Source organism: Siphateles boraxobius, unplaced genomic scaffold (genome assembly GCF_051911475.1).
Source record: "Siphateles boraxobius isolate OS27281-9 unplaced genomic scaffold, OSU_SipBor_1 30, whole genome shotgun sequence".
Lineage (NCBI taxonomy): Eukaryota > Metazoa > Chordata > Actinopteri > Cypriniformes > Leuciscidae > Siphateles > Siphateles boraxobius.
Genome location: NW_027508920.1, coordinates 16,852,350 through 16,874,437, shown reverse-complemented (window position 1 = coordinate 16,874,437; position 22,088 = coordinate 16,852,350). Strand labels below are relative to the sequence as shown.

Below are 22,088 nucleotides of genomic sequence, written 5' to 3'. Positions count from 1 at the left end.
CTAAATTACGAAGGTCACACAATTCAAATTATGATTAATTATAAACATTAATGATACATGTATACTGTAGATCAAAAAAACTTTGTATGCAGTCTCAAAATGTTCTATATTTATAACATCTGACATAGATTGCCTTCCCACTGTTGTGCTGCTATAGGCATGCGTCACTTTCACTATTACTCATAGTTTGGTGTTCCTTAAATGTAAAACTGTAACATGTAGACCACAAGCAACCCCCTACAGCACTCCTACATTGCGGCGAGTTTTGCACAGACAATTAGCCTACTGCTCCCCTTTTTTCTCAGAAAATGTTTTTTACATGATTGCTACATTGTGTGATTGTGTGAAGCTTGCTGGAGTGGATCCAGTTTACTAGGAAATAAATCTCTTCAAGGGCTTATTGATAACATGCATTGGTATTGTGCCTGACTTCACTCTTGTAACCAACATATTCCATTTTCCAAACAACTTATCCTGTGTAGGGTATCAGGGAAGGATAAGTCTTAATTCAATTAGGACAGTTTAATTGGTCAGGAGAGAGTCATTTGGGTATATGGCAATTAATTAACTATCTCTGTCTGAATCCCACAGGTGTCCCCATCAACAGATTTCTAACATGTGCATACCAAACATCTTCAACGCTTATGAAATAAGTAGTTATAATGAAAATGTATGGTTTTAGGGATTCAAATAAATGTCAATCTTCTTAAATCACATTACATTACGTACCAATTAGTCAAGCACAAACATGTTTACCTGATTAAATGACTCCCTTCACATGTCAGGTTTCTGCCAAGAGTCAAGACAAAAACAAGCTCAGGTAAGAATTAAACAGCACTGCCACATAATTGTGATATATATTTTTAAGGGAGAAGTATAATTGTGACTACGCCAACAAAAATGCAAATAAATACATAAATAAATAAATATAATAAACTGCAATGCAACGTGTTTGTATTGATAAAAAAATTCATATATAAAATATTTTACATTTAAAATAAAATCCGCAGTAAACATGCATTTAATAAATAAATAATTCTAATATGCGCGGTGTTTTTGTGGATTAGACAGGGCTCTCATGTGACTGGTTATGGGAGGGTTTAAAGATGACTGGAAGCCATCTTACACACTCGCTTTACACCCCTAAATATATGTCAGAGCTCTACACCTAAAATTCACAAACACGCAGAAAGATATACTCAGCCACGTTTGGTAAGTTTACAGAAAGTCAAATGTATGTGGGATGTAGTTAGAATTTAAGTGCGTTTTGGGTGTTTCTTTTTAGCTGCGTGTTTACATATTTGTCTGTGGTGTCATGGTTATTTTCTTGTCTCCGTCAAGGTATTCAGCTAATTGCTTTAGTAGGCAGTAAAGGTTTTCTAACCGATGTCTTGTGGCTTATAAAAATGGATGTTTAGTGATTTAGACCGTTAATTGTGAATCAGTGAGGGGTTAATTCGCGTGCGGCCTGTGTGTGGACGCAAAAGCAAATGAACTCTAGCACAGTGCTAATATTTTTTCTTTAACACAGTTTCATGCCGCTTCTAACCGAAGCAGCATGTCAAAATTGTATTAGTAATAGCTGTGTTCCCTAACTGTTTAAACGTTATCCGACTGTTAACTAAAATCAAACCGCAAGGGGTAGCCGCTTAGCTAGCCTAAACATTAGCATCAACTGCGAGACAGCGAGTTGCACGTTGTGTTGAAGCAAGAAGGTTAAAATGTAAGAGTGTTAACTAAACAACGACAGAGTAACATTGGTTACATTGCGATACATTGGTTTACCGTGTTCCGTTTGTGAGTTTTGTGACTAGGATTGACTTTCAGTCAACTTCAGCTAACTAGCATTTACCTTGTTTCTAATTTGAGTCAGAATACACAAGTAAGTTAACGTTATCTAGTCAAGTGCTAATGCATCTGTTTAACAAACTCACTAGATCAGAGAAATTACTATATTAATGTCTTTGTAATCTGTAAATGGTTTAAGTCCCGGCTGTTTAGTATGAGGCCTATTGTGTTGACTTTGTGCCAGGTTCAGCTGCCATCGTTATTGTCAGATTTGACATCTAATAAGGTTTACGTTCCTTGTTCGTATGTTCAAACTACAGTCTATGGTTCAAACCATGCATGTTTTTCAACTTATGAAGTATATTCCAGTTTGATTACAAATTATCTTTGATTTGACAGACTTTTTCTGTGCCACTTCTGCCAGAGCTTTTTTCTCTGTATATAATTTCTTCTACAGTGAGTTAAACTCTTTTGCTACTGTAACATTACAATTTAGTGTAAATGTGTTGTATTAATACCGCATATGCTAAATTACTACTCGAATTGGTCTGTATTAATGGTAGGCAGATTTATCCGCACATGTTTCGCCTGGCAACAGAAGTGAAGCTTAACTTGTTAGTTTCAAAATGTTATAACTGTTTTACCAAAGAATTGTGCACATTTGTGAATTAATTAAAATCTTAAAGGCTAAATTTAGGGATGCAACTAATGATTATTTTGATAATCGATTAATCTCTTATTTTTGATTTTTGGATGAAAAAAAATATTATACATTACAATATTTATATTAAAAATAAATAAATTCAATATTTTAAAACATATTATTCCACATCCTACCCAATGCTGTCCTCCAAACAATGTCTTAAATAAAGCTTATGAAAACAAATACAGTGAATGTATCCATGTAGGCTATGCTGTACATTTATAAGCAAACAAGTGAACCTAAAAACAACTGATTGCTTACTATTTTAAAGCAAAAATTAAAACGACTGAACCAAAATGATAATTGTCTGAACATAGTAATTATATTACATTAATGGGCTATTCCAACAATAGTGCCTTTACTGTTACGCTCTCATGAATATTAAACGCGTTACAAGTATAACTCACACTTAATTTCTAACTTCATCGTTAATGAACTGCTCTGTTCATTGAAGACTGTGACGTTTATCAAGACCCTTGTTGTCAGTATATGCAAAATGGAAATACTCACGGGACTTTCAAACATTAACAGACAAGGATATAACCATAAAATGTAAGTTATGCGCTGTCATGTGCCAGAAACATTAAACATCAAACGCATCTGTCAAAGCACAGCAGGGCAAAGACGTGGTAAATGCTTAAGCTTGTTTGAAGCACTTACAAATATAAAGCATTCTCAGGTTTCGGAAAGTTTGTGGGGAACGTTTACACAAGTATTTAAACGTAACAGTTTTTACCTTTGCATTTTCATGTACAGATGACGACATTGTCAAAATGGTCCTGTTCACACAGATCTGCGAAAACGACTAAAAGCACTGTATTATACATGCCAGGCCAGTAGTTGGCGATGTTACTTTGTAGAGAAACGCTACGTGCCTGTGCACATGTGCATTCTTCTACAGAGTGGTGAATACAAACATTCATGATGGTTAAAGTAGGGCAGGGCGATAAAGTGGTATCGTTATTTATCGACGGTACACCATTGTCGGTAATGAGATAAAAAATGTTCGATATAGCGTTCAATATTTACATTCATCGCTGGCGCGACCACCACAACATTGCCCAACATCAAATGGCAAACGTAATGAAAGCGGAACGAAACTGCGCTACTCATTATTTTGTGCTTCACAGACAGTTTATCAGTTTGGACCAATGTCAGTGCAGCGCGAGCCTATCTTAATCAAGTGACACTGTTACTACACAGCGTTAAGAGGTCCAGTAAAGGAAGCATTTGAGCATTTGAATTCGCCACTGAAGTTATAACATCGCTGCATTCAAATTTCTGTTATTAACGGATCAAACAGCGCTGACGTGGAAGCCAGGAGAAACATTGTACCATGAATGAAGTTATAGGTTTAGCAACATTCACCATGGATTTAATGTAGTATTACTAACTGTAACCATGGAAGTTTGGCATGAATAGTAAAATACGTTCAAGTTGCGTCTCACATCTTTTTCCAGCACTTTAAAACTCAAATATTATCATATTTAAATGTTATTTTTAATGTGATGAAGAAAACATTAATTGTTCATACTTCAAATATTACCCCCAGCTGAGCCTTGAAAAGTGGAGCTCAAAGTTAAAAATAATGAACACCCTTGTTTCATTTCATCTATCTTTTAATGAATCAGCGATTTTGAACGTGTTCGTTGAATGAACGGTTTAATGACTCACTCAAAGACAGTACGTTGCCGTAACAATGTAACTGCGCTGAATATGACAGCCTTTCAATGCGCAGAGACGTTTCTGTTACTTAATTTCCTCGTTTTTGTGCATGCTGACCACATCGTAAGACTTATTTATATAGCAACAAATGGCGAAAATACCGCATATCACGCTATTGAGCCACTCAAAATTACCGCAAGGGAAATTCCTTCACCGTGACAGCCCTATTCAAGAGTTTCTTTAATACTTACTTTTTATCTTAATGTAAGACAAAGATATTTTTGTTTACATTTTATTTTGTTTAAATAAAATAAAAAACAGTGGTTTAAATAAACTTTATATACTTGTCTTTAAAAAAAATTTATCAAAAATGTCAATTATCAATAACGAACAATATAAAACATTATATTGTGATACATTTTTTAGCTATAGCGCGCATCCTTAGGCACAAGCGTCAAGAAACAGAAGTGTTAATAAACTGACGTCACCGTATTCACAAATTCACGTTTTTGTTGTTTACCCAGAAACAGTATCATTTTTCAAAAAATTGCACTTTGAAACACGTTTTTAAAAGTATGCATTTTCAGGCCATGAAAATGGTGTAGTCTTGTAAATGAATGGCCAAGACATATAAAACATTGTGTAAACTCCCCCGCTTTGAATAAGGTCCCATCGCTTTGGATTGAAGCATCTGCTAAATGCATAAATTAAAATCTTTGTTGTCTGTTTTAATTCTGGATTTGATTTAGAAATTTATCGAAAACTGTGGTAATCAAATTAAGGTCTAAAACAAACATTTATATCTTTTAAAATGTAGTTGAAGTGCTACTGTATATTGTGTAACGTGAGCTTTTAAAATAATCAATTGTTTGTCTTTTTTGTTGTTGCATTGGCATAATGTCAGCAACCCAGGGGTCCCTTGCGCCATGAGTGTTGATATGTTATTTTCTATCTAAATATATATATACATTTTTTCTAAATGTGGGAAAAGAATGATCTGTTAAGGTGATGTTTTTGAAAAATTATGCTAATGATAATCTATTTTAACCTCTGTAAAGGTTGGAAAAACCCTGTCCTACATAATTTGTATCGGCGTTGACTAAAATCTTGATTGGTGGTTTTGTTTGATACTTCATATTATGTGCTTTAAGATGCTCTTTCTCTCTCACACAGGTGGAAAACATTTAAAATAGTTCAAATTGGAGAGAAAGGAATGGACAGAATCATTGACAAGACTAACACTGGCTTCCTGGCCCCTGCTCTGTGAAACTTTCCTATTGCAGAGGAAAGATTCACTCATTCATGGAAGGATAATTGAAGCTAATCCTCCCCGCTTATAATATCTGTGACCTGTTGCTTGAGTGACATTCATATTGAGATGTTCCACAAGAGACTTGCATATTGAGGAACAAGGAACTGGTGAAAAATTTGCTTTTTTTTTTTTTTTTGCGCTTTGGACACTGCGAAAGCTGTGGGAAGGACAACTTGTGAATTGTTTTGCTATCCCATCCAGATAAACTTATCTCCACTGTTTTTGTCACGTTTGGAGGATAGATTATTTAAGACATGAGTACAGCCAGAATGGAGAATCCAGTGATTCTGGGACTGTCGAATCAGAATGGCCAAATGCGAGGCTCTGTGAAGCCAGCAGGGGGTCCTGGAGGAGGTGGAGGGGGGTCCCAAACAATGCAGCCTACCCAGGTCAAAGCCTCCAGCACAGTCAACAATGGCAACTCCCAGCCTGCACCCACAGCCAACACTATCATCAAGTAAGTCCTTGAGGGAGTGCAGATTATGCAGTGAGTGCTGCTTTATTATGGTGGTGATTCGGATTTTTTTTTTTCCCTTATCAGGCCTGGAGATGACTGGAAGAAGAATCTTAAGCTTCCTCCAAAGGATATGCGCATGAGAACTTCAGTAAGTCAATCTTTAACAGGTTTACTTGTCTGCCTGTTAGAGCTGCACGATTAATCGTTAAAATATCGTAATCTCGATTCAAACACGCACACAATCTTATTAATAAATGTATAGTAGTGATCAAAATAAAGTAAATCACCTTTTGAAGCTTGACGCCTTATTGATTGTATCAATTATGACATTACACCCGTAGGTGGCAACAAGTGACTGTTAAATGTATTTGTCATTGAATCATTCATTCAAGAGAATCATTCAAAAACGCTGATTAATCAAGTAATGAAACAAGTGAAGTCGTTATTAGTGAGTCATCAAATCATTCATTGAAATTAAATGTTTTTTTGAATAGATTTTTTTTTGTTGGGCTGTCACAAAAGGCTACACAACATTTTAAACCTTTTGAAAAACAAACTATAGCATACATGGTTGGGAATCACTGGGAACCTCATGATATGATACCATACATGGCTAACGATACCGATAATATCATGATACAGCAATTCTGCGATAATCAATCTATTGGTAGAGAATAGGGCTGGGCGATATGACAATATTATCGTATATCGACGATGTCTCGCAAGTATCATAATGTAGATTATAATAGTTTGTTTCCGGGCGATAATCGCCAATATCAAAAGATGACATGCAGTATATTCAAAGTCCTAGTAGATATATTTATTCACATGCAATAACATAAATGAAATATTTTTTATAGGCTAGTTAGTAAGATTAGGAATAGAAAATCCATTCTTATTGCTAGCATTCTTTAAGCGCAAGATGAAAGAAGACTTCTGCATGTGCACTGTTTTATGAGCTGCACTCTCATACAAAGCGCGCAAAGAGCCGCCTCTCACATAGTGCACGCGGACAAATAGGCCTACACACAGAATTATATCTCACAATTATCCTTCTAGTGCATTTATAGTATCAAATAAACATCAGAAGAATTGTTGTTTCAACCATGGAAAGACATCAGTACACACCTTTTTTCAAGTTCAGATATCCCTGTAAACAGTCGGTTTTGTCTTAAACGGTTGAGAAATAAAAACAGTAGGCCTATGTCTATTGTATCTTATTTATTTTTGTCTGCTAAAAAAAAAGTTTCATTTCATAAGCTATCCTGTTAATTAAGAATAGCAGAGATATATCCAATTAAAATAAAATGTATGTAATCAAGTAGCCTAGGCCTATTTTATTTTGGTTTGCAGGCTAATAAAAGTAAATCAGAAAAGCAAATGGTAGAAGTAACTTTACCCGTTTCTGAATAGGCCTATTTATTTAAATGTTGCACATAATAAATAGGCCTAATCAAAAAGCATAAACATAGGGCTGCAGCTATCGATTCTTTTTGTAATCGATTAATCTAACACTCAATCGATCGATTAATCGAGTAATCGGAGATTTTTCTTGTGTTTTATTAACAGAATAGTTATACCAGCTTTACCTGAAATAGACAAGTTTAATATAAGTTATATGCAGTATGCAAGTTATAAAGCTATCTCGTATGTGAATTTTCCTTTAAGATGTTATAATATAACCACTCTAAGCATATTTGTGTATTCTGGTAGTTTAACGCTGAAGAAGAGCTGTAACGTGACTTGTTGTTGAACACGCAATAAAAGCTGACGCACTTTTTGTTCCGTGCGTTTTAACTGAAAAATGAGTACTCCGAATCTTTATTAAAAACCAACAGGCTCGGGACTTAAATTTTTTGTTGTTGTCTGTATTTGGCAGACGTGAAATACAAACAAGGTCTCGCAAAGACTGCAATACAATATTTGTTCCTCCATCACGTCCCGGTGTGTACAGTGAATGCATACTGAAATTATTGTTGCGTGGCTACATAAAACTTTACGCATATGTGATGCATTGCTGCAATTGGTCTGAATGGTGTGTGTGTGTGAAGTTTTTTTTTTTTTAGGCTATACTCTTGCAATTGAACGTGATAGTTACGTTTACTACTTAAAAATGTCATCAAAGCTAAAAATCATATCTAGTCAAACCGCATCACGACATCGCTACAAATACAGTATGGGATTAAAATCAGCGAGATCAATAGGCTTAGACTACGTTACCTTGTTTCAGCGAGTTAAGTGTATTAAGTGAATTAAGTGTGTAATGATCCCACACTTTAGACAATTTCTGCCGTTTATTTACATATTTATTCTCCGCCATCGCACCAACTATTTCTTCCTGAACAGGTCCGTGTGAATAAACGGTCCGTGTGAAACAATCAAATACCTGCGCCGCTCGTATAGTGCGAGTCATAGGAATTTAACGAGGCTTCGAGGCAGTTTTTTTGCCTCAGAATTTTTGTAATCGAGTAACTCGAGGAATCGTTTCAGCCCTACACAAACTTGACCATTGTAATTAATTTCATTATATTGCAAACGGATGAAGAAAGTGCGTTGCTTTGAATATCTCATGCATGCGTTCGGAGTTTAAATGTTGGCAGCTCCGTTACAGTAGGCTATATTGGGGAGCGTTATACTTTGCTTTAGATTAAAAAAATAAACAAACAAAACAATACCCAAATATAATTTAATGACTTCTGTCTCTAAATAAATAAAGCTGTCATTTTTATTTAGTAAACGGCTTAAGGTGACCTAGCTTGGAACTCTAAAACCAAAAAGAAGGAAAAAAAACGTTTTGCTTATGCAGAACGAAACAATTCGTTTTTAATTCCTAATTTTAGACAAATAAATTATAGTTTGAATTCAAGTTTAAAAACAGCGCTGCACATTATTAGGAAATTAAACGTATCATCATTAAATCAGAGGCAATACTAAAAAAAAAGGGGGAAAGCGAAACATCGGTGCAGCCAAACTCAACATGACTTGTGTGAAGGCATAAAAACATTTTTTGTTTGGTTCCGGTTTCCGACCGACCCTGTCAATTTATGTGCGACCCAAATTTATTTTATGAGCTTGGGGAAGAAATAATACATATTAAATAAATACACAAATAAAAAACTGAGGCGAACTATAATTTATGCTCAGTGTTGGGAGTAACGCGTTACAAAAGTAATGCATTACAGTAACATATTACGTTTTGCTGTAACGCAGTAGTGTAAGGCATTACTAATCAATTTTCAGTAATATTTTACTCGGTACATGTTCGGTAAGGCTTGCGTTACAACAGACTTTTAGTTTTAATTGTAAAACAAACAAACAAAACAAAAAATACAGCAAGACCGCCAGACATTAACGAATGAAAGATGCAAGTAGGCTAAATTACCTGTTCGTGGTCAGTCAATAGCCGCGTGTGATGTCCAAGTCTGTAATTAAAGACTAAATGGCAGCGTCTGATATATTTGTATAGCGATTTATTTTTTACAGGAGTGCCGTGAGGTATGATTTCGGCCTCTGTGCTCACGCTGGCCAGAGGAAAAGCGCCTAATGGTGAAGATGGCATGAAGACTACATTCGCGAGATGGACGTATGCGCATTAGGCTATTCGTTCTTTCTTTTCTTTCTAAACAGTTAGGCTATGTTTATGTGGTATTTTTCATGTTTTCATCACGCAATCATGTTTTTGATGCCGTGGTGACGCGTTCATGTAAGGGCGGCGGCGCTGCCGATAAAGCACCTAAAAGCTGTCACAAAGAACCGGCAAAAGATTTTGAAAATGTCAAATATAGCAAGGAGACATGTTGATTGTTTATTAATAAAGTCGAGATGAAGTTGACGATGCTGACTCGCGATCTTCGCAGTATTGAATGCACCAGAGAGAAATGCACATTTCATTTCATAAGCAGAGAGCAGTCTGTTATCTTTCGTTTTGAATTGTTCTGTTTACAAGTAGACATTTCAATATAGATATATTTTTCAGGTCCGTACAATTAATACAAAACGAAATTCACTTTAAAGAAAGGCTTCGTGTCTTCTGTGTAAGGTGTCTGTGAAAGTTTTAAAGCAGTCTTTTAGTGCCGCTTCAGAGCGGTCGCGTCCGTAACGGAGAACTGTCACGTCTGTAACATTGTTTTTTCCTCATAAATGCGAACACGAAAAATAAAATAAAATGAATATTTTATGTTCTGTGGAGAGCCAACCCTTCTTCATTAGATTTGCGCAGTGTAATTCACAGAATTACAACAAAAAAATCGTTGCCTCCTAAAAGTTAAAGATTTTTTTTTTGTCACACATGACTGTCGATTTCCCTAATATTAAATATAAAACGCATGTGTAGACTGATATTTTTCTAATGTCTGGACTCCTTTCTGGGAGGAGCCTATGGATAAACAGACGTTTCAATATTTTGGTATTACAGTAATGCACTTTCTGAGAATTTATATAATTATATAAGTTTTGACTACAAGTCTGCAAATGTCATGTCCATAATGCTGGAATTTCCAAATTTTAAATAATTTATCCTCAACTAGTTTTGTGGTGTAGGTCTACATATTTTATAATGTTAAGTTAACTTCAAATAATACTAATAGTAATTTAAAGATGTGGTAGCATTGGATCTGGACGGTATGGATAAAGCTGGGAGTTGGAAGGGGTGTGGCGCCATTCTGCAGGTTCGTGGATCTGAGTGTCGCGATTTCGGTTTCATATCGCATATCGTTACAGCCCTAGTCATTTTAGAATGTTAAGTTCTACTTCTGTATAGTTATTTTTGTGAAAGTAACTCAAAAGTAATACAGGAGTAATGTAACGCATTACAATTCTGAGACAGTAATATTGTAAGGTAATGAATTACTTTTAAATAACAGTAACAAGTAATATATAATGTATTACAGTTTGGAAGTAACTTGCACAACACTGTTTATGCTTTTGTACAGCACCGTATTTGTATAGCCTGTTGTCCTCCAGCAATGCGAACAAACGAGGCAGCCACGGGCGTTCACGCATCGTTGTTGTCATGTAGATGCACTGCTGCGCTTGTGACAGGGCGCATGAACTGAACGAGCAGAGATAGAGATTGAGAGAGAGAGCCTCGGTCGCGCGCGCGCTCTCTCTCTGCGGAGCCAGGCGAAAGTATAGGCTTCACCGTCTCAAAACTAAGCACTGTCTTGCTCTCTCTCTCCCTCGCAAATATTAATGAAAATAAATCGACACGATGGCAAGGTCGGAAGACTAAAGTTTCATGTGGAGCATTCGGAGATTTCTTTTTTCCTGAATTACCGCTGGGTGGGAATTGTGCTAAAATACGTTGCCTTATCTTCTCTAAAAAGCGTTCCACACATTCAGCTGACATATAAACCACACTTTAAATAAAAAAAAAACTATCCAGTGATGAAATGTTTTCTGTGATGACACAAATCTTGTGGGATGTCCTAACCGCCGGGATAATCACACAACACGCACACGTCCGATAATGACACGTTGAATTTGCGAACTAATGACTCATTTGAACCGATTTAATTTAATGAATGGTTAAAACAACTGATCTTTCCAACACTGAACTCACGAGACGTCTGATTTGGTGTATAACTAATCGGTAACACTTTACAATAAGGCAACCCCGTTTGCCCCAGCGCACACATTTAAAATCAGCGTGTGTGTGTGTAACATGCTGGGACACACAAGGTGGTAGAGTACATGTACAGGTAGGCTATGTTATGAAAAAATAGAGTAGCTTATCAATCGCTACTGTAAATAAAAAAAATAAAAAAATAATGATTTCCTTCCTATCCCTTGCTGTCACTGAAAAATAAAGTCCCTACCGACCCATGACCTCAACCAAAGTCCTTTTAGGCAAGTCATGCCACTCGGCCGCCATCTTGGCAACGCCTCCGGGCAGCTATTTCGGACTAACAAGACCAGGCTCCTATCTAAATGAATGGGCAGAGAGTCAGAACTGCACATTCACTGGTCACCGGGACATAAAAACTGCATGTATAGAAACAGCAGTAAAATATGATAAAAAATCGCTGAAAAAGTTTGATGACTTTGCCCCAAAATAAGGTTTAAAACGCCTTTTCCCCCACAGGTTATACTTTACTACGCATGCGCAAGGGTTCTCTCCCTCTCTGACGTACGCGCGCTGCACGGTTTGAAGCACAGTATGTGTGAGCTCTCGCTCGCTCGCTCTAGATTCTGGGAGATTTGAACTAATTTGCGGGCATCAGGGAGCCGCTATAAATATGCGGTAGACACTTGGGATGTCTGATATTTACACAGCGCACACATACACTGCATATCAAATCTGCCGCCTTTTCAAACAGTAACGTATTTTCCACTGTCGCAAACCTCAACTGTGCGCATGCGTCAGTGGAACCAGACGATATGCTTAAATGTTTCCCGGCTTTTTAAAGGCAGACGATTGGCTTTCCAGTGGGAGGGGCGGGACATGTTCATACAACCGCCATCTTTGGCGTTACGGGTTTTCCCTATATAGTTGTATTGAGGATTGAGTAAGTGGCATGTCTCTATAAATAGTCTCTGCCTCAACTGACAGCCAACCGGAATCAAACTTTTTTTTTTATGCCCAACGGTGTATGTCCATAGTGTTGTCTCCGGGAGGGTGTGTTGGGGGCGGGGCTTGGGTAGACGAGGTAATCGGATATCGCAAATTTTTTTTTATGGCGATTATCGATTAAATGTTTTTTACATATCCCCCAGCCCTAGTTGTCTCAATAGGATTGTGGGAGAATCGTGATCTCTTTTATACAAAAAAAGTGATTCTCATTTTATCCGGAATCATGCAGCTCTAATGTATTTTAAGAAAATGTAGCCTCTGAACAAGAGTCTTTCTCTGATCTGCTTCTTGTGGTCTGTAAAACTCAGTAAAGTGCAATCATTATCAAAATGTACAGGATGTGACGGCGACCAAGGGAAACGAGTTTGAGGATTACTGCCTGAAACGGGAGTTGCTTATGGGTATCTTTGAAATGGGCTGGGAGAAACCATCACCTATACAGGTAAGAGGCAAAAAAGACACATGATGGCAAATATTTCAGATGTGTATCACTCCTTGCTAAAGAGATCTGATTTATATATATATATACACATTTTTTTTAAAATATAATTATAGCTAAATGGCTGAGACACAAATACCATGTGTACAGCCCTATGAAATTAATAAGACTTATATACACTACTGGTCAAAAGTTTTAGGTCGGTAAGATTTTTAAAAGAAGTCTCTTCTGCTCACCAAGGCTGCATTTATTTGATAAAAAATTAAAACCTAGTAATATTGTAAAATATTATTACAATTTTAAAATCGCTGTTTTCTTTGTGAATATATAGTAAAGTGTAATTTATTCTTGTGATCAAAAATGAATTTTCAGCATCATTACTCCAGTCTTCAGTGTCACATGATCCTTCAGAGATCATTCTAATATGCTGATTTGATGCTCAAGAAACATTTGATTATTATCAATGTTGAATCATTTTTTTACATTTTACACAGGATACTTTTGATGAATATAAAGTTCAAAAGAACAGCATTTATCTGAAATAGAAAGCTTTTATAACATTAAACACCACCCTTCAAAAGTTTGGGGTCAGTAAGAATTTTTATTTTTGGGGGAAAGAAATAAAAGAAATTTAAGCCGGAATTGGCTGAGAAATTTAGAGAGGTTTAGTGAAATTTAAGTGCATCTCAAAATAATGATAATAATAATATTATTATTACTTTAAGAAGTACATTCTTCTGTGCAATAGGAATGTTTTTGACACTGTTTTGGTGGTGGTTGAGGAGAGATTCCCTAATATGATTGTAAAGCACTTTGGGTGTACAGTAGTACTTATGAAAGCACTATATAAATGCCTGATTCATTAATTAATTCCTCGAGTTAAACCAATTTATTATTTTGATGGGTTGTCTTATAGACCATGAGTTTGTGTGTATTTGATATGATGATGGTTTTATCAAAAGAAATGGCGAAATGCTCATTAAGTGACTCGGCGCACTTCTGGAGATGAAGTTTATGTCCTTATAGACAGTGAGACTGCAGATGCTGACAACACCAGAGTGTCAGGAATGCTTGAGCATTAGTAGACATAACCGCAGCTCTCGTTCAACAGACATGCACAATTCCTATTATATTGCAGTATTATTAGTTGTGCCAATCAAAGTGTGTGACTTATTTAGAAGTTTGAATTTGAACTCTTGGAAAAAAAAAAAAAAACCTCTTGAAACTTTAAGTGAATGACAATGTCTCTTAAGGAAACTCTATTCAGACTGTTTATGCTTTTTAACCATTTTGCCTGTTAGTGACCATACAGTTTCCATCTAGTGTAAGGCAAAAGAAGTCTGCATTTAATCTGACCAATCTGTAGGCATGTGACGGTATAAAATTTTCATGTTGTGAAAATTGCTGAAGCTTTTATTAACGGTAAACAGTATTATCACGATATTGAAATAAGTTGCAAAAAAGTGTTGTCATACTGTAACAGGTTTAATAACTTTTTGTCTTATAACAAAAAGAACTCTGAATATATAAATACAATAAAGCAATACACAAATGGATAAAGTAAACAAATGTTTAAAAATTATAAAGAAAAATAGGTAACCCTTTACATATCTTAATGCATTAACTAACTAACATGTAACAAATTTAACACTTGCTCATTGTTATTTATTCTGTTAACGTCAGTAAAAAAAAACACAATTGATCATTGTTTATTTTTGCTCAGATCCATTATACCAGTTACAACATTTTGATTTGAATAATTTATTATATCGTATTACGTATACGTATTACTTATACATTTCTACTGCTCATTACTGTGTTCTCGCTCATTCCTGCAGGAAGAGAGCATTCCCATTGCGTTGTCTGGGAGGGACATTCTCGCCAGAGCCAAGAACGGCACAGGAAAAAGTGGCGCCTACCTCATTCCCTTACTTGAACGCATTGACCTGAAGAAAGACAGCATACAAGGTCAGTGACTATCTTGGATTTGACATTTACAAGTTGTTAGGGATCATTGTTTCACCACTATAGGTTTTATACATGATTTCTCGATTGCTTTTAAGTGACTTCATGCTTTAAATGCTTTTTGCAGCGTTGGTCATTGTGCCCACTAGAGAACTGGCTCTACAAGTCAGCCAGATCTGCATCCAGGTCAGCAAACACATGGGCGGGGTCAAGGTAATGGCAACTACAGGTGGAACCAACCTCCGTGATGACATCATGAGACTCGACGAAACAGGCAAGTGATCATAAATGAGCAGGAACAGTTATAAAATAGTTAGAACTGCTGTAAATATACCTTTCGTAAACCCTGCGTCTTATTGGATAAACACTTGCCTTTGTAGTGCATGTTGTCATTGCCACTCCAGGAAGAATTTTAGACCTCATCAAAAAGGGAGTGGCCAAAGTCAATCAAGTACAGATGGTTGTGTTGGATGAGGTATGTGAATAAGCGCTTGATCTTGTAGTTATGCTCATTACTTGCTTAAATGCCATATGGTAATGCTCATCTCATTGATGTTTACCCATGTTACCGAGTAGGCAGATAAGCTCCTGTCGCAGGACTTTGTACAGATGATGGAGGAGATGCTGAGCTCTTTGCCCAAACAAAGACAAATTTTGCTGTACTCTGCCACTTTTCCACTGAGTGTGCAAAAGTTCATGGTAAGGTCACTGATTCGGATATAAAAACAAAACAAAAAATGCTTTGCTTTGAAGTATGTATGTATTGTTTCCTTTTATTTTGAATAATAGAGTAATTGTGAACCTTTAACTTTCTTGTTGCCAACTTTGTAACAGTTAGTTATGACTTAAATGTTCACAATTCTCTTTGGCTGCGTTTACACTGGCACATAAAATTGATTGCGACACGTTTGCCCACAAAGATAACTTTTGTTATATGAAGAAGACGTGCCTGTATGCATTTGCACTAAATCTCACAGCTTATTTTACTGGGGTGGAAACTGCGAAGAAATTGCACGCGCACAGAAACATTCAGGAGCATAGAATCTGGTTTTCAACCTCTGCCCTGTGAACTTTAAAAATAAAAAAAAGCTTGCTTCTGAAAGCTACATTATAGGCTTTTTCTCAACAATGAGGTGATAACTCTTTTTGTAAATAAACTAACAAGCTTCACTTACATAGATGCATGCAGGTAATTCACACTTACAATCTCTCACCCTCTTTAATTCCTTCGAATTCATTCAAATGAGTGAAATCTTACCACGCTACTAAAATAACAAATGAAAATTGCCATTATTTTCCGTGGCCTATATCCGTTCAGTCAGATTTTGTGCTGGAAACATCCATGACAGCTTTTAACTTATCCATGCAGCCAATTAATCATGGCCACCCGACATCAATTCTACAATCATTTTAGTATGGCCATTCAGAACCTAAGGGTAAACCATGTCGCATAGTAAAACAACGGGGAAAAAAAATATAGGATATGGTAAAAGATCAGATCTGTGCATTAAGACTTTCAGTGTAAACAGCCTTTGACAAGGAGTCAATTGTACCAGCTGTGCATAAGTTACAACGTAGTTTAGTTTTGACGTAAATGGGCACTAATTATAACGTGCGTACTACTTAATATTTTTGCATTGCACCATTAAACTTGGTTGAAGCCTAACTGTGGATATTTACTTTGTTAGTGGCCCTTAAATATGAACCTGTCCTAAACGGCGTGTCTGTGTTGTGCATGTCAAATAAAAATAATAAATAAATGACATTTCTTGTAGTATTGCGTTTATTTTTGTGTCAGTATTTATTGATCGTTATTCGTTTCAAAAACAGTTTCTGAATGTTATTTACATAGTAGTAACTGTTACTCATAATTTAGTATCGAATTTAATGGAAACGTATTTGTGCTGTTAGTTATGTGTGGCAAAAGAAGTTAGAATGAAGGATAAACTGACATTCAAACAGCATAAACTGAAGCAGAATGTAAACGGCTTCTGCTTACGTATTTGAAGTCTGCTGTTGGATCATTGAAGTAAGAACTTATGAATGGCTGGTTCAACGCTACCCAGTTTATTAAGACTCAAAGTTTGTATTCATAAATTGGCCTGTGGTCGCTGGGGGTGCTCAATTCTGCCAATATCAATCATAATTATGGTTTAGTCATTACAATTAAGCAGAATGACTTGACTGTGGAAACATTGTGCATTTAAACTTATTAAAAAAACTTGTGGTATTAAGAATGGATTGTCTTGAACTTTAAATATAATTGAACAAAAAAAATATATAACTGTAATAACAAATAACTGTTGCTGCAGTGCACTACAAATTTAGGGATGTTCAGAAGCACACTGTTCTAAATTAAGGATGAGTGTTGGGTTTGTAAAACAAAAAACAATGATTTTATTTTCTTAATCGTAGGAAACCAAAAATGTAAATGAAAATATGATTTCATCAATCGGCAGGTCACTGGTTTTGTGTGCATCCGGAGTGCGCGAATAGAATGGCATGCTTTTAGTTTTACCGTTGCCTAGTTGCAGAAAACACTGATTTGTACTTTATTGTATGTTTGCTACATTTTTAAGCCTAATACAATGTTTGCATGTAATTGTTTTCTGAGGCTGTCATCAGTTTTCAGAAAGTATTCATTTACACTGCTTTTGTGAACAGAACAACCATCTGCAGAAGCCCTATGAGATAAACCTGATGGAGGAGCTGACCCTGAAAGGGGTTACTCAGTATTACGCCTATGTGACTGAAAGGCAGAAAGTCCATTGCCTTAATACTCTGTTCTCCAGGGTAAAAGCCTTTTGAGCCTTGTGCATGCCTCACTTTATCTGACTGCATATTCCGCAACAGTCAGTTTATCTGTAGTCATCCTTTTTTTTTAATGTTTGTTTGTTTTTCAGCTCCAGATCAATCAGTCTATAATCTTCTGCAATTCATCCCAGCGAGTGGAGCTCCTGGCCAAGAAGATTTCGCAGCTTGGATATTCCTGTTTCTACATTCATGCCAAGATGAGACAGGTGGGAGTAAAGGCGGCCTGTGGTGGTGTTGCACTGCTATTGGCAGAATTTTGAAGTTTTTACGTAATGAATTTCTAGGATTAAAATTGTCCATTATTTTGGGCTTAGCCAAAGCCAAAATGTTGATGTTCCCAATTTTGCTAATGCATGTTTTAATTTTTGTTTAGGAACACCGAAACCGTGTGTTCCATGATTTCAGAAATGGCTTATGTCGAAATCTCGTCTGCACTGGTAAGAACAGTTTACCTCATTTATAATGGATATATTTAATCAAGGTTGGTGTTTTTGACCCCTACTTTTTTGTTTAGATCTCTTCACAAGAGGAATTGATATACAAGCTGTGAATGTGGTGATCAACTTCGATTTCCCCAAACTTGGGGAGACGTACCTCCATCGCATTGGCAGATCTGGTGAGTAAGGATTTGTTTTGGTCTCCGCTCTGAGATCAAGTAATGTTGCATTTGGCACTTGCCAAACAGTGACTTTGAAAGGGTAACTGCATTAATGACACTCGCCTTCTCTCCCCACAGGCCGATTTGGACACTTGGGTCTGGCCATTAACTTGATCACTTATGATGACCGCTTTAACCTGAAAGGTATTGAAGAACAGCTGGGTACTGAAATCAAGCCCATTCCCAGCAGTATTGACAAGAGTCTATATGTGGCCGAGTACCATAGTGAGAGTGGGGAGGAGGTTAAACTGTGAGCAGGAGAGGTGAGTTAAAGGTCACTCACTCAACAGCTTTCAGTTTCTCTGAATGTTTGATTTAACAATCTTTTTCTTTTTCTACCCCTTGCAGATCACCAATCCTTTGTCCCCTATCCCCACCTTTTTTTTCCTTCCCTACTGTGTATAGGGAATAGGGGATAATTTTGTTTAAACTATATGACGTCTGTCTGTCTTCCTCTTCCCCCATTTTGTTTTTCTGTCTTGTTTGGTGCCACCACAAGGAATGTGATGTTGCAAAGGCACAATAATCAGGAAGGACTCATGGCCTAATAAAGGACTGCTGCACTGAAATTTTCATCCTGAAGACTTCAAATCACTCGAGGAGGGAAAGAGAGGACATGAGGATTTATCTCCTAAGAAAAGAAATGACTACTTATTGCCTGAAAGCACATTCTCACCCCACTCTCTCTGTCCCTCTGCACATCTTCATGTTTCTAGTCATTTGAAACAAGTGCCTTACCAAACAGTCTAACTTGTTCAAAAAGTAATAACCTGATATGATTTTTTTTTCTCCTTTCATAACTCTTCATTTTAAGACATGCTCTTGATTTTTCTATGGCCTTTGGTATTGCTTGTCTGCCCCCTCCTGTTTAACATCCGAAAAATAATTTTGCATTTGCCACCTATAGATTTTTTGTGGCAATGAAGAACAGGATTTCACAGTGGGAGAGAGGATGGGGGTGGCATGTGTGGTGTGTGCAGTCTCTGGCATACTTGACTGGTGTGAAGAGAAGCCCCCTGGAGAACTGAGATGATATCAGTGAGCATGATGACAATGATACGAGCTAATGTTCTTGTGTCAAGCTTTCAAAAGTCCCACAAGGCTCTCAATGGATTTCCCCACCTTCATCCACTCATGGAACATGCCATGCCTCTAGAGACCCATAACTCTTTCCCCCTCTGTCTTCAGTGGGCCAACACTAAGAGACTTGACCGGACTCAGACCAGCCTTTCTCCTTGGCCATGAGGACTCCTGCTATTAGACGAATGTGGATTTCTTTCTTTTTTTTCCCCCCTCTTGTTTCTTTTTCTTCCCCGTCCCCTTTCCTCCTTATTTGCATTCTTATTGGGTAGGCACTCTGTCCTAAATGTGCCATTTATACAGATTTGGCACATTGTAAACATTTTGTAAATACTTCGTTTATTTTTTTAAATGGATTGTTTTAAAACGAGCTAAAAAGGCTGGATGACCATTTGAAAACAGTGTTTGAAAGATCTTTTAAAATCAGGACTTTGTCAGCACTGGACGGCGCTATTTTGTTTGCTTATTCCATAATTTTCGCCCATGGGAAATAAGTTTAAACCTTGTCAGGTAGTGCACCACCTTTGTTTTTGTTATAACAAAAAAAATTGGGCTCCCGCATTTTCTTTTTAAATCCAAAAACACTGTTCAAATGTTTTGTGTAAGCTTCTAAGCGTTTCAGCAGGTGGTGCAGTTGTTCAGATTTGCACTTCTTCACTCTAAATTGGCTCTCATCCATCCCAGTGTTGACAAGTTCCTGATGTGGGTTGCTCAAAAAAATGGCCTCATTTTAGGGTTGAGAAGACATGAGGCTTTATTTGCTTTCCAGCCTTTTGCTTGTAACACTTATGAGGCACTCTGCAGGGTCTCCTAACTTGGGTGACTCTAATCGTAGAGGTAATTTAATATTTTCATCATGTAATGGAGCTTCTCGCTGCAGTGCAGCTCAAATTGGCAACGTGCAAAAAAGTTGAATTTATAAGCGAGATGTGTAGCTGTTACATGGGTTTGTGTTCACTGGCACTAAGACATGATGACTTTAAACAGACCGTTTGGGGTGGGAGGATTGAAAGGAACTTTGTTCCCAATGGTAAAAGGAAAAACAGACAAAACAACAACTGGATGCCAAGACTTCTAAACGATGGACTGACATAATGTAGCGGCAGAGACATGCGGTGCATCGCGAGTCAGCAGGCTTTTCTTTTTTGTAACAAGACCATGTTCTTAAGATGCTGCACAGATTTAACAGACGATTCTAAACCTTCGCAGTGTGGGCTGCACTTAAGTTTGGACTTTAGTTCAAGGGTTGGGCAATAATACGGACTGCACACGTGCTGGGAGCACTTCCTCGGTTAGGGCAGATGCATTTAGACGGAAGGTGAGTTATTTTTTGTTTTGAGGAAGTATTGTGGCAGGGACATGGGTATTTAAGATATGGGTATGTGTATTTCATGGGTGCTGAAACCAAATGATTTTTTTTTTTTTTGCAGCGGAATATTTATCCCCCTCCCCCAAACACTAATAGCCTTTATAGATTTTTGAGTGAATCATTTTTTTTTCTCCTGGGGATTGACAGGGGCTTGCTTGAGACACTTTAGCCCTTCTGCTGCTTTTTGCATAAGTTATGTGTTTTGACTTGTGACGTTTTGAGGGTTGTAACTTTATGGGGTGGGTTGGAGGTTGGGAGGGATACAATTTGGCGCTTTTTTTTGATTATTGGCACAGAATTTACTTTGAATTTAACGTTGGAGTGTAACATCACCAATGTTCCCATTAGAAAGTCAAATACAGGTGAGATGTTTTTATTTTATCAAACGGATTGGCTTTGTCTACTGCGGAGTGTTGCTATTAGTTTTTCCTGAGACAATTAAGCAAGTTTGTTCTAACTGTGGTTAGTTACCAAATTATGAGCAAAAAAATTATTTGCCCCATATTCCAGCACTTACAACATTTTCCCAGTGACATTGCTCAAATCCATGCTTGTATTCTCTTCTCTATAGCACATACCCCTGGTGTGCACATAGATGGTCCGCCAGGCTTATCAGCTTTGGTTTCTTTTGGGGGCTTTTTAAACAGATCAGCTCTAGAGAGGAGTATACAAGTTACTGGGTTCTTTGGCAGCAGCCCGGTGTTTTTTAGTAACCACTTGCCGTGAAAATCACTGTTCGTTCCCGAGATGCTGTAAAGCAGCATGGGATTGGATGTGCTGTGGTCTTTGCCATGGTGGTTGGGGTTTTAATTTCATTTTAGGTTTTGTTTTCCTTTTATTTCGAAGAATAGGGTGGAGAACATCTCACCTGTTTAATAGTTCATCTGAAGGGTACAAAAATTGCCATCTCGAAATCCACTCTTTCTTCAATATTTTTTTCCTTTACTTTATTTTTTTATTTTTTTTTTGTGTTGGGGTTTGGTGGGTGGGAGGGTGGGAAGTTTTTTTTTTTGCTGCCCTGATGAATCTCTTGCTATTCCAATACTTCTTATTTGGGCTGTGTTTCCCAAAAACATCATAAGCCTAAGAAGATTGTCAAACCATTGACACTAATGGTCTGTACGATCTACTTGGGCTTACGATGTTTTTGGGAAACGCAGCCCTGTTCAGTGTTGAGGTTGCTTGGATACATCGGTCTGGGTTAGTGGGTGGGTGGGAGGGAAATGGAGAGAATTGGTTTCAAAACATCAAATGAACAATTTGAGAG

The 22,088-nt window shown here is 37.1% G+C and overlaps 1 protein-coding gene across 1 annotated transcript; it reads left to right on the top strand.

Moving 5' to 3' along the window:
- The first annotated feature begins 1,086 nt into the window (after positions 1 to 1,086).
- On the top strand, positions 1,087 to 20,495 carry ddx6 (DEAD (Asp-Glu-Ala-Asp) box helicase 6). Its single transcript, XM_077248348.1, has 14 exons — positions 1,087 to 1,212; positions 5,330 to 5,925; positions 6,010 to 6,073; positions 12,834 to 12,938; positions 14,774 to 14,903; positions 15,028 to 15,174; positions 15,281 to 15,375; positions 15,477 to 15,599; positions 17,565 to 17,693; positions 17,804 to 17,920; positions 18,088 to 18,151; positions 18,229 to 18,330; positions 18,451 to 18,635; positions 18,721 to 20,495. The coding sequence occupies exons 2-13, from the start codon at positions 5,723 to 5,725 to the stop codon at positions 18,624 to 18,626; spliced, it is 1,455 nt and encodes a 484-aa protein (XP_077104463.1). The 5' UTR covers positions 1,087 to 1,212; positions 5,330 to 5,722; the 3' UTR covers positions 18,627 to 18,635; positions 18,721 to 20,495.
- Positions 20,496 to 22,088: the final 1,593 nt, after the last annotated feature.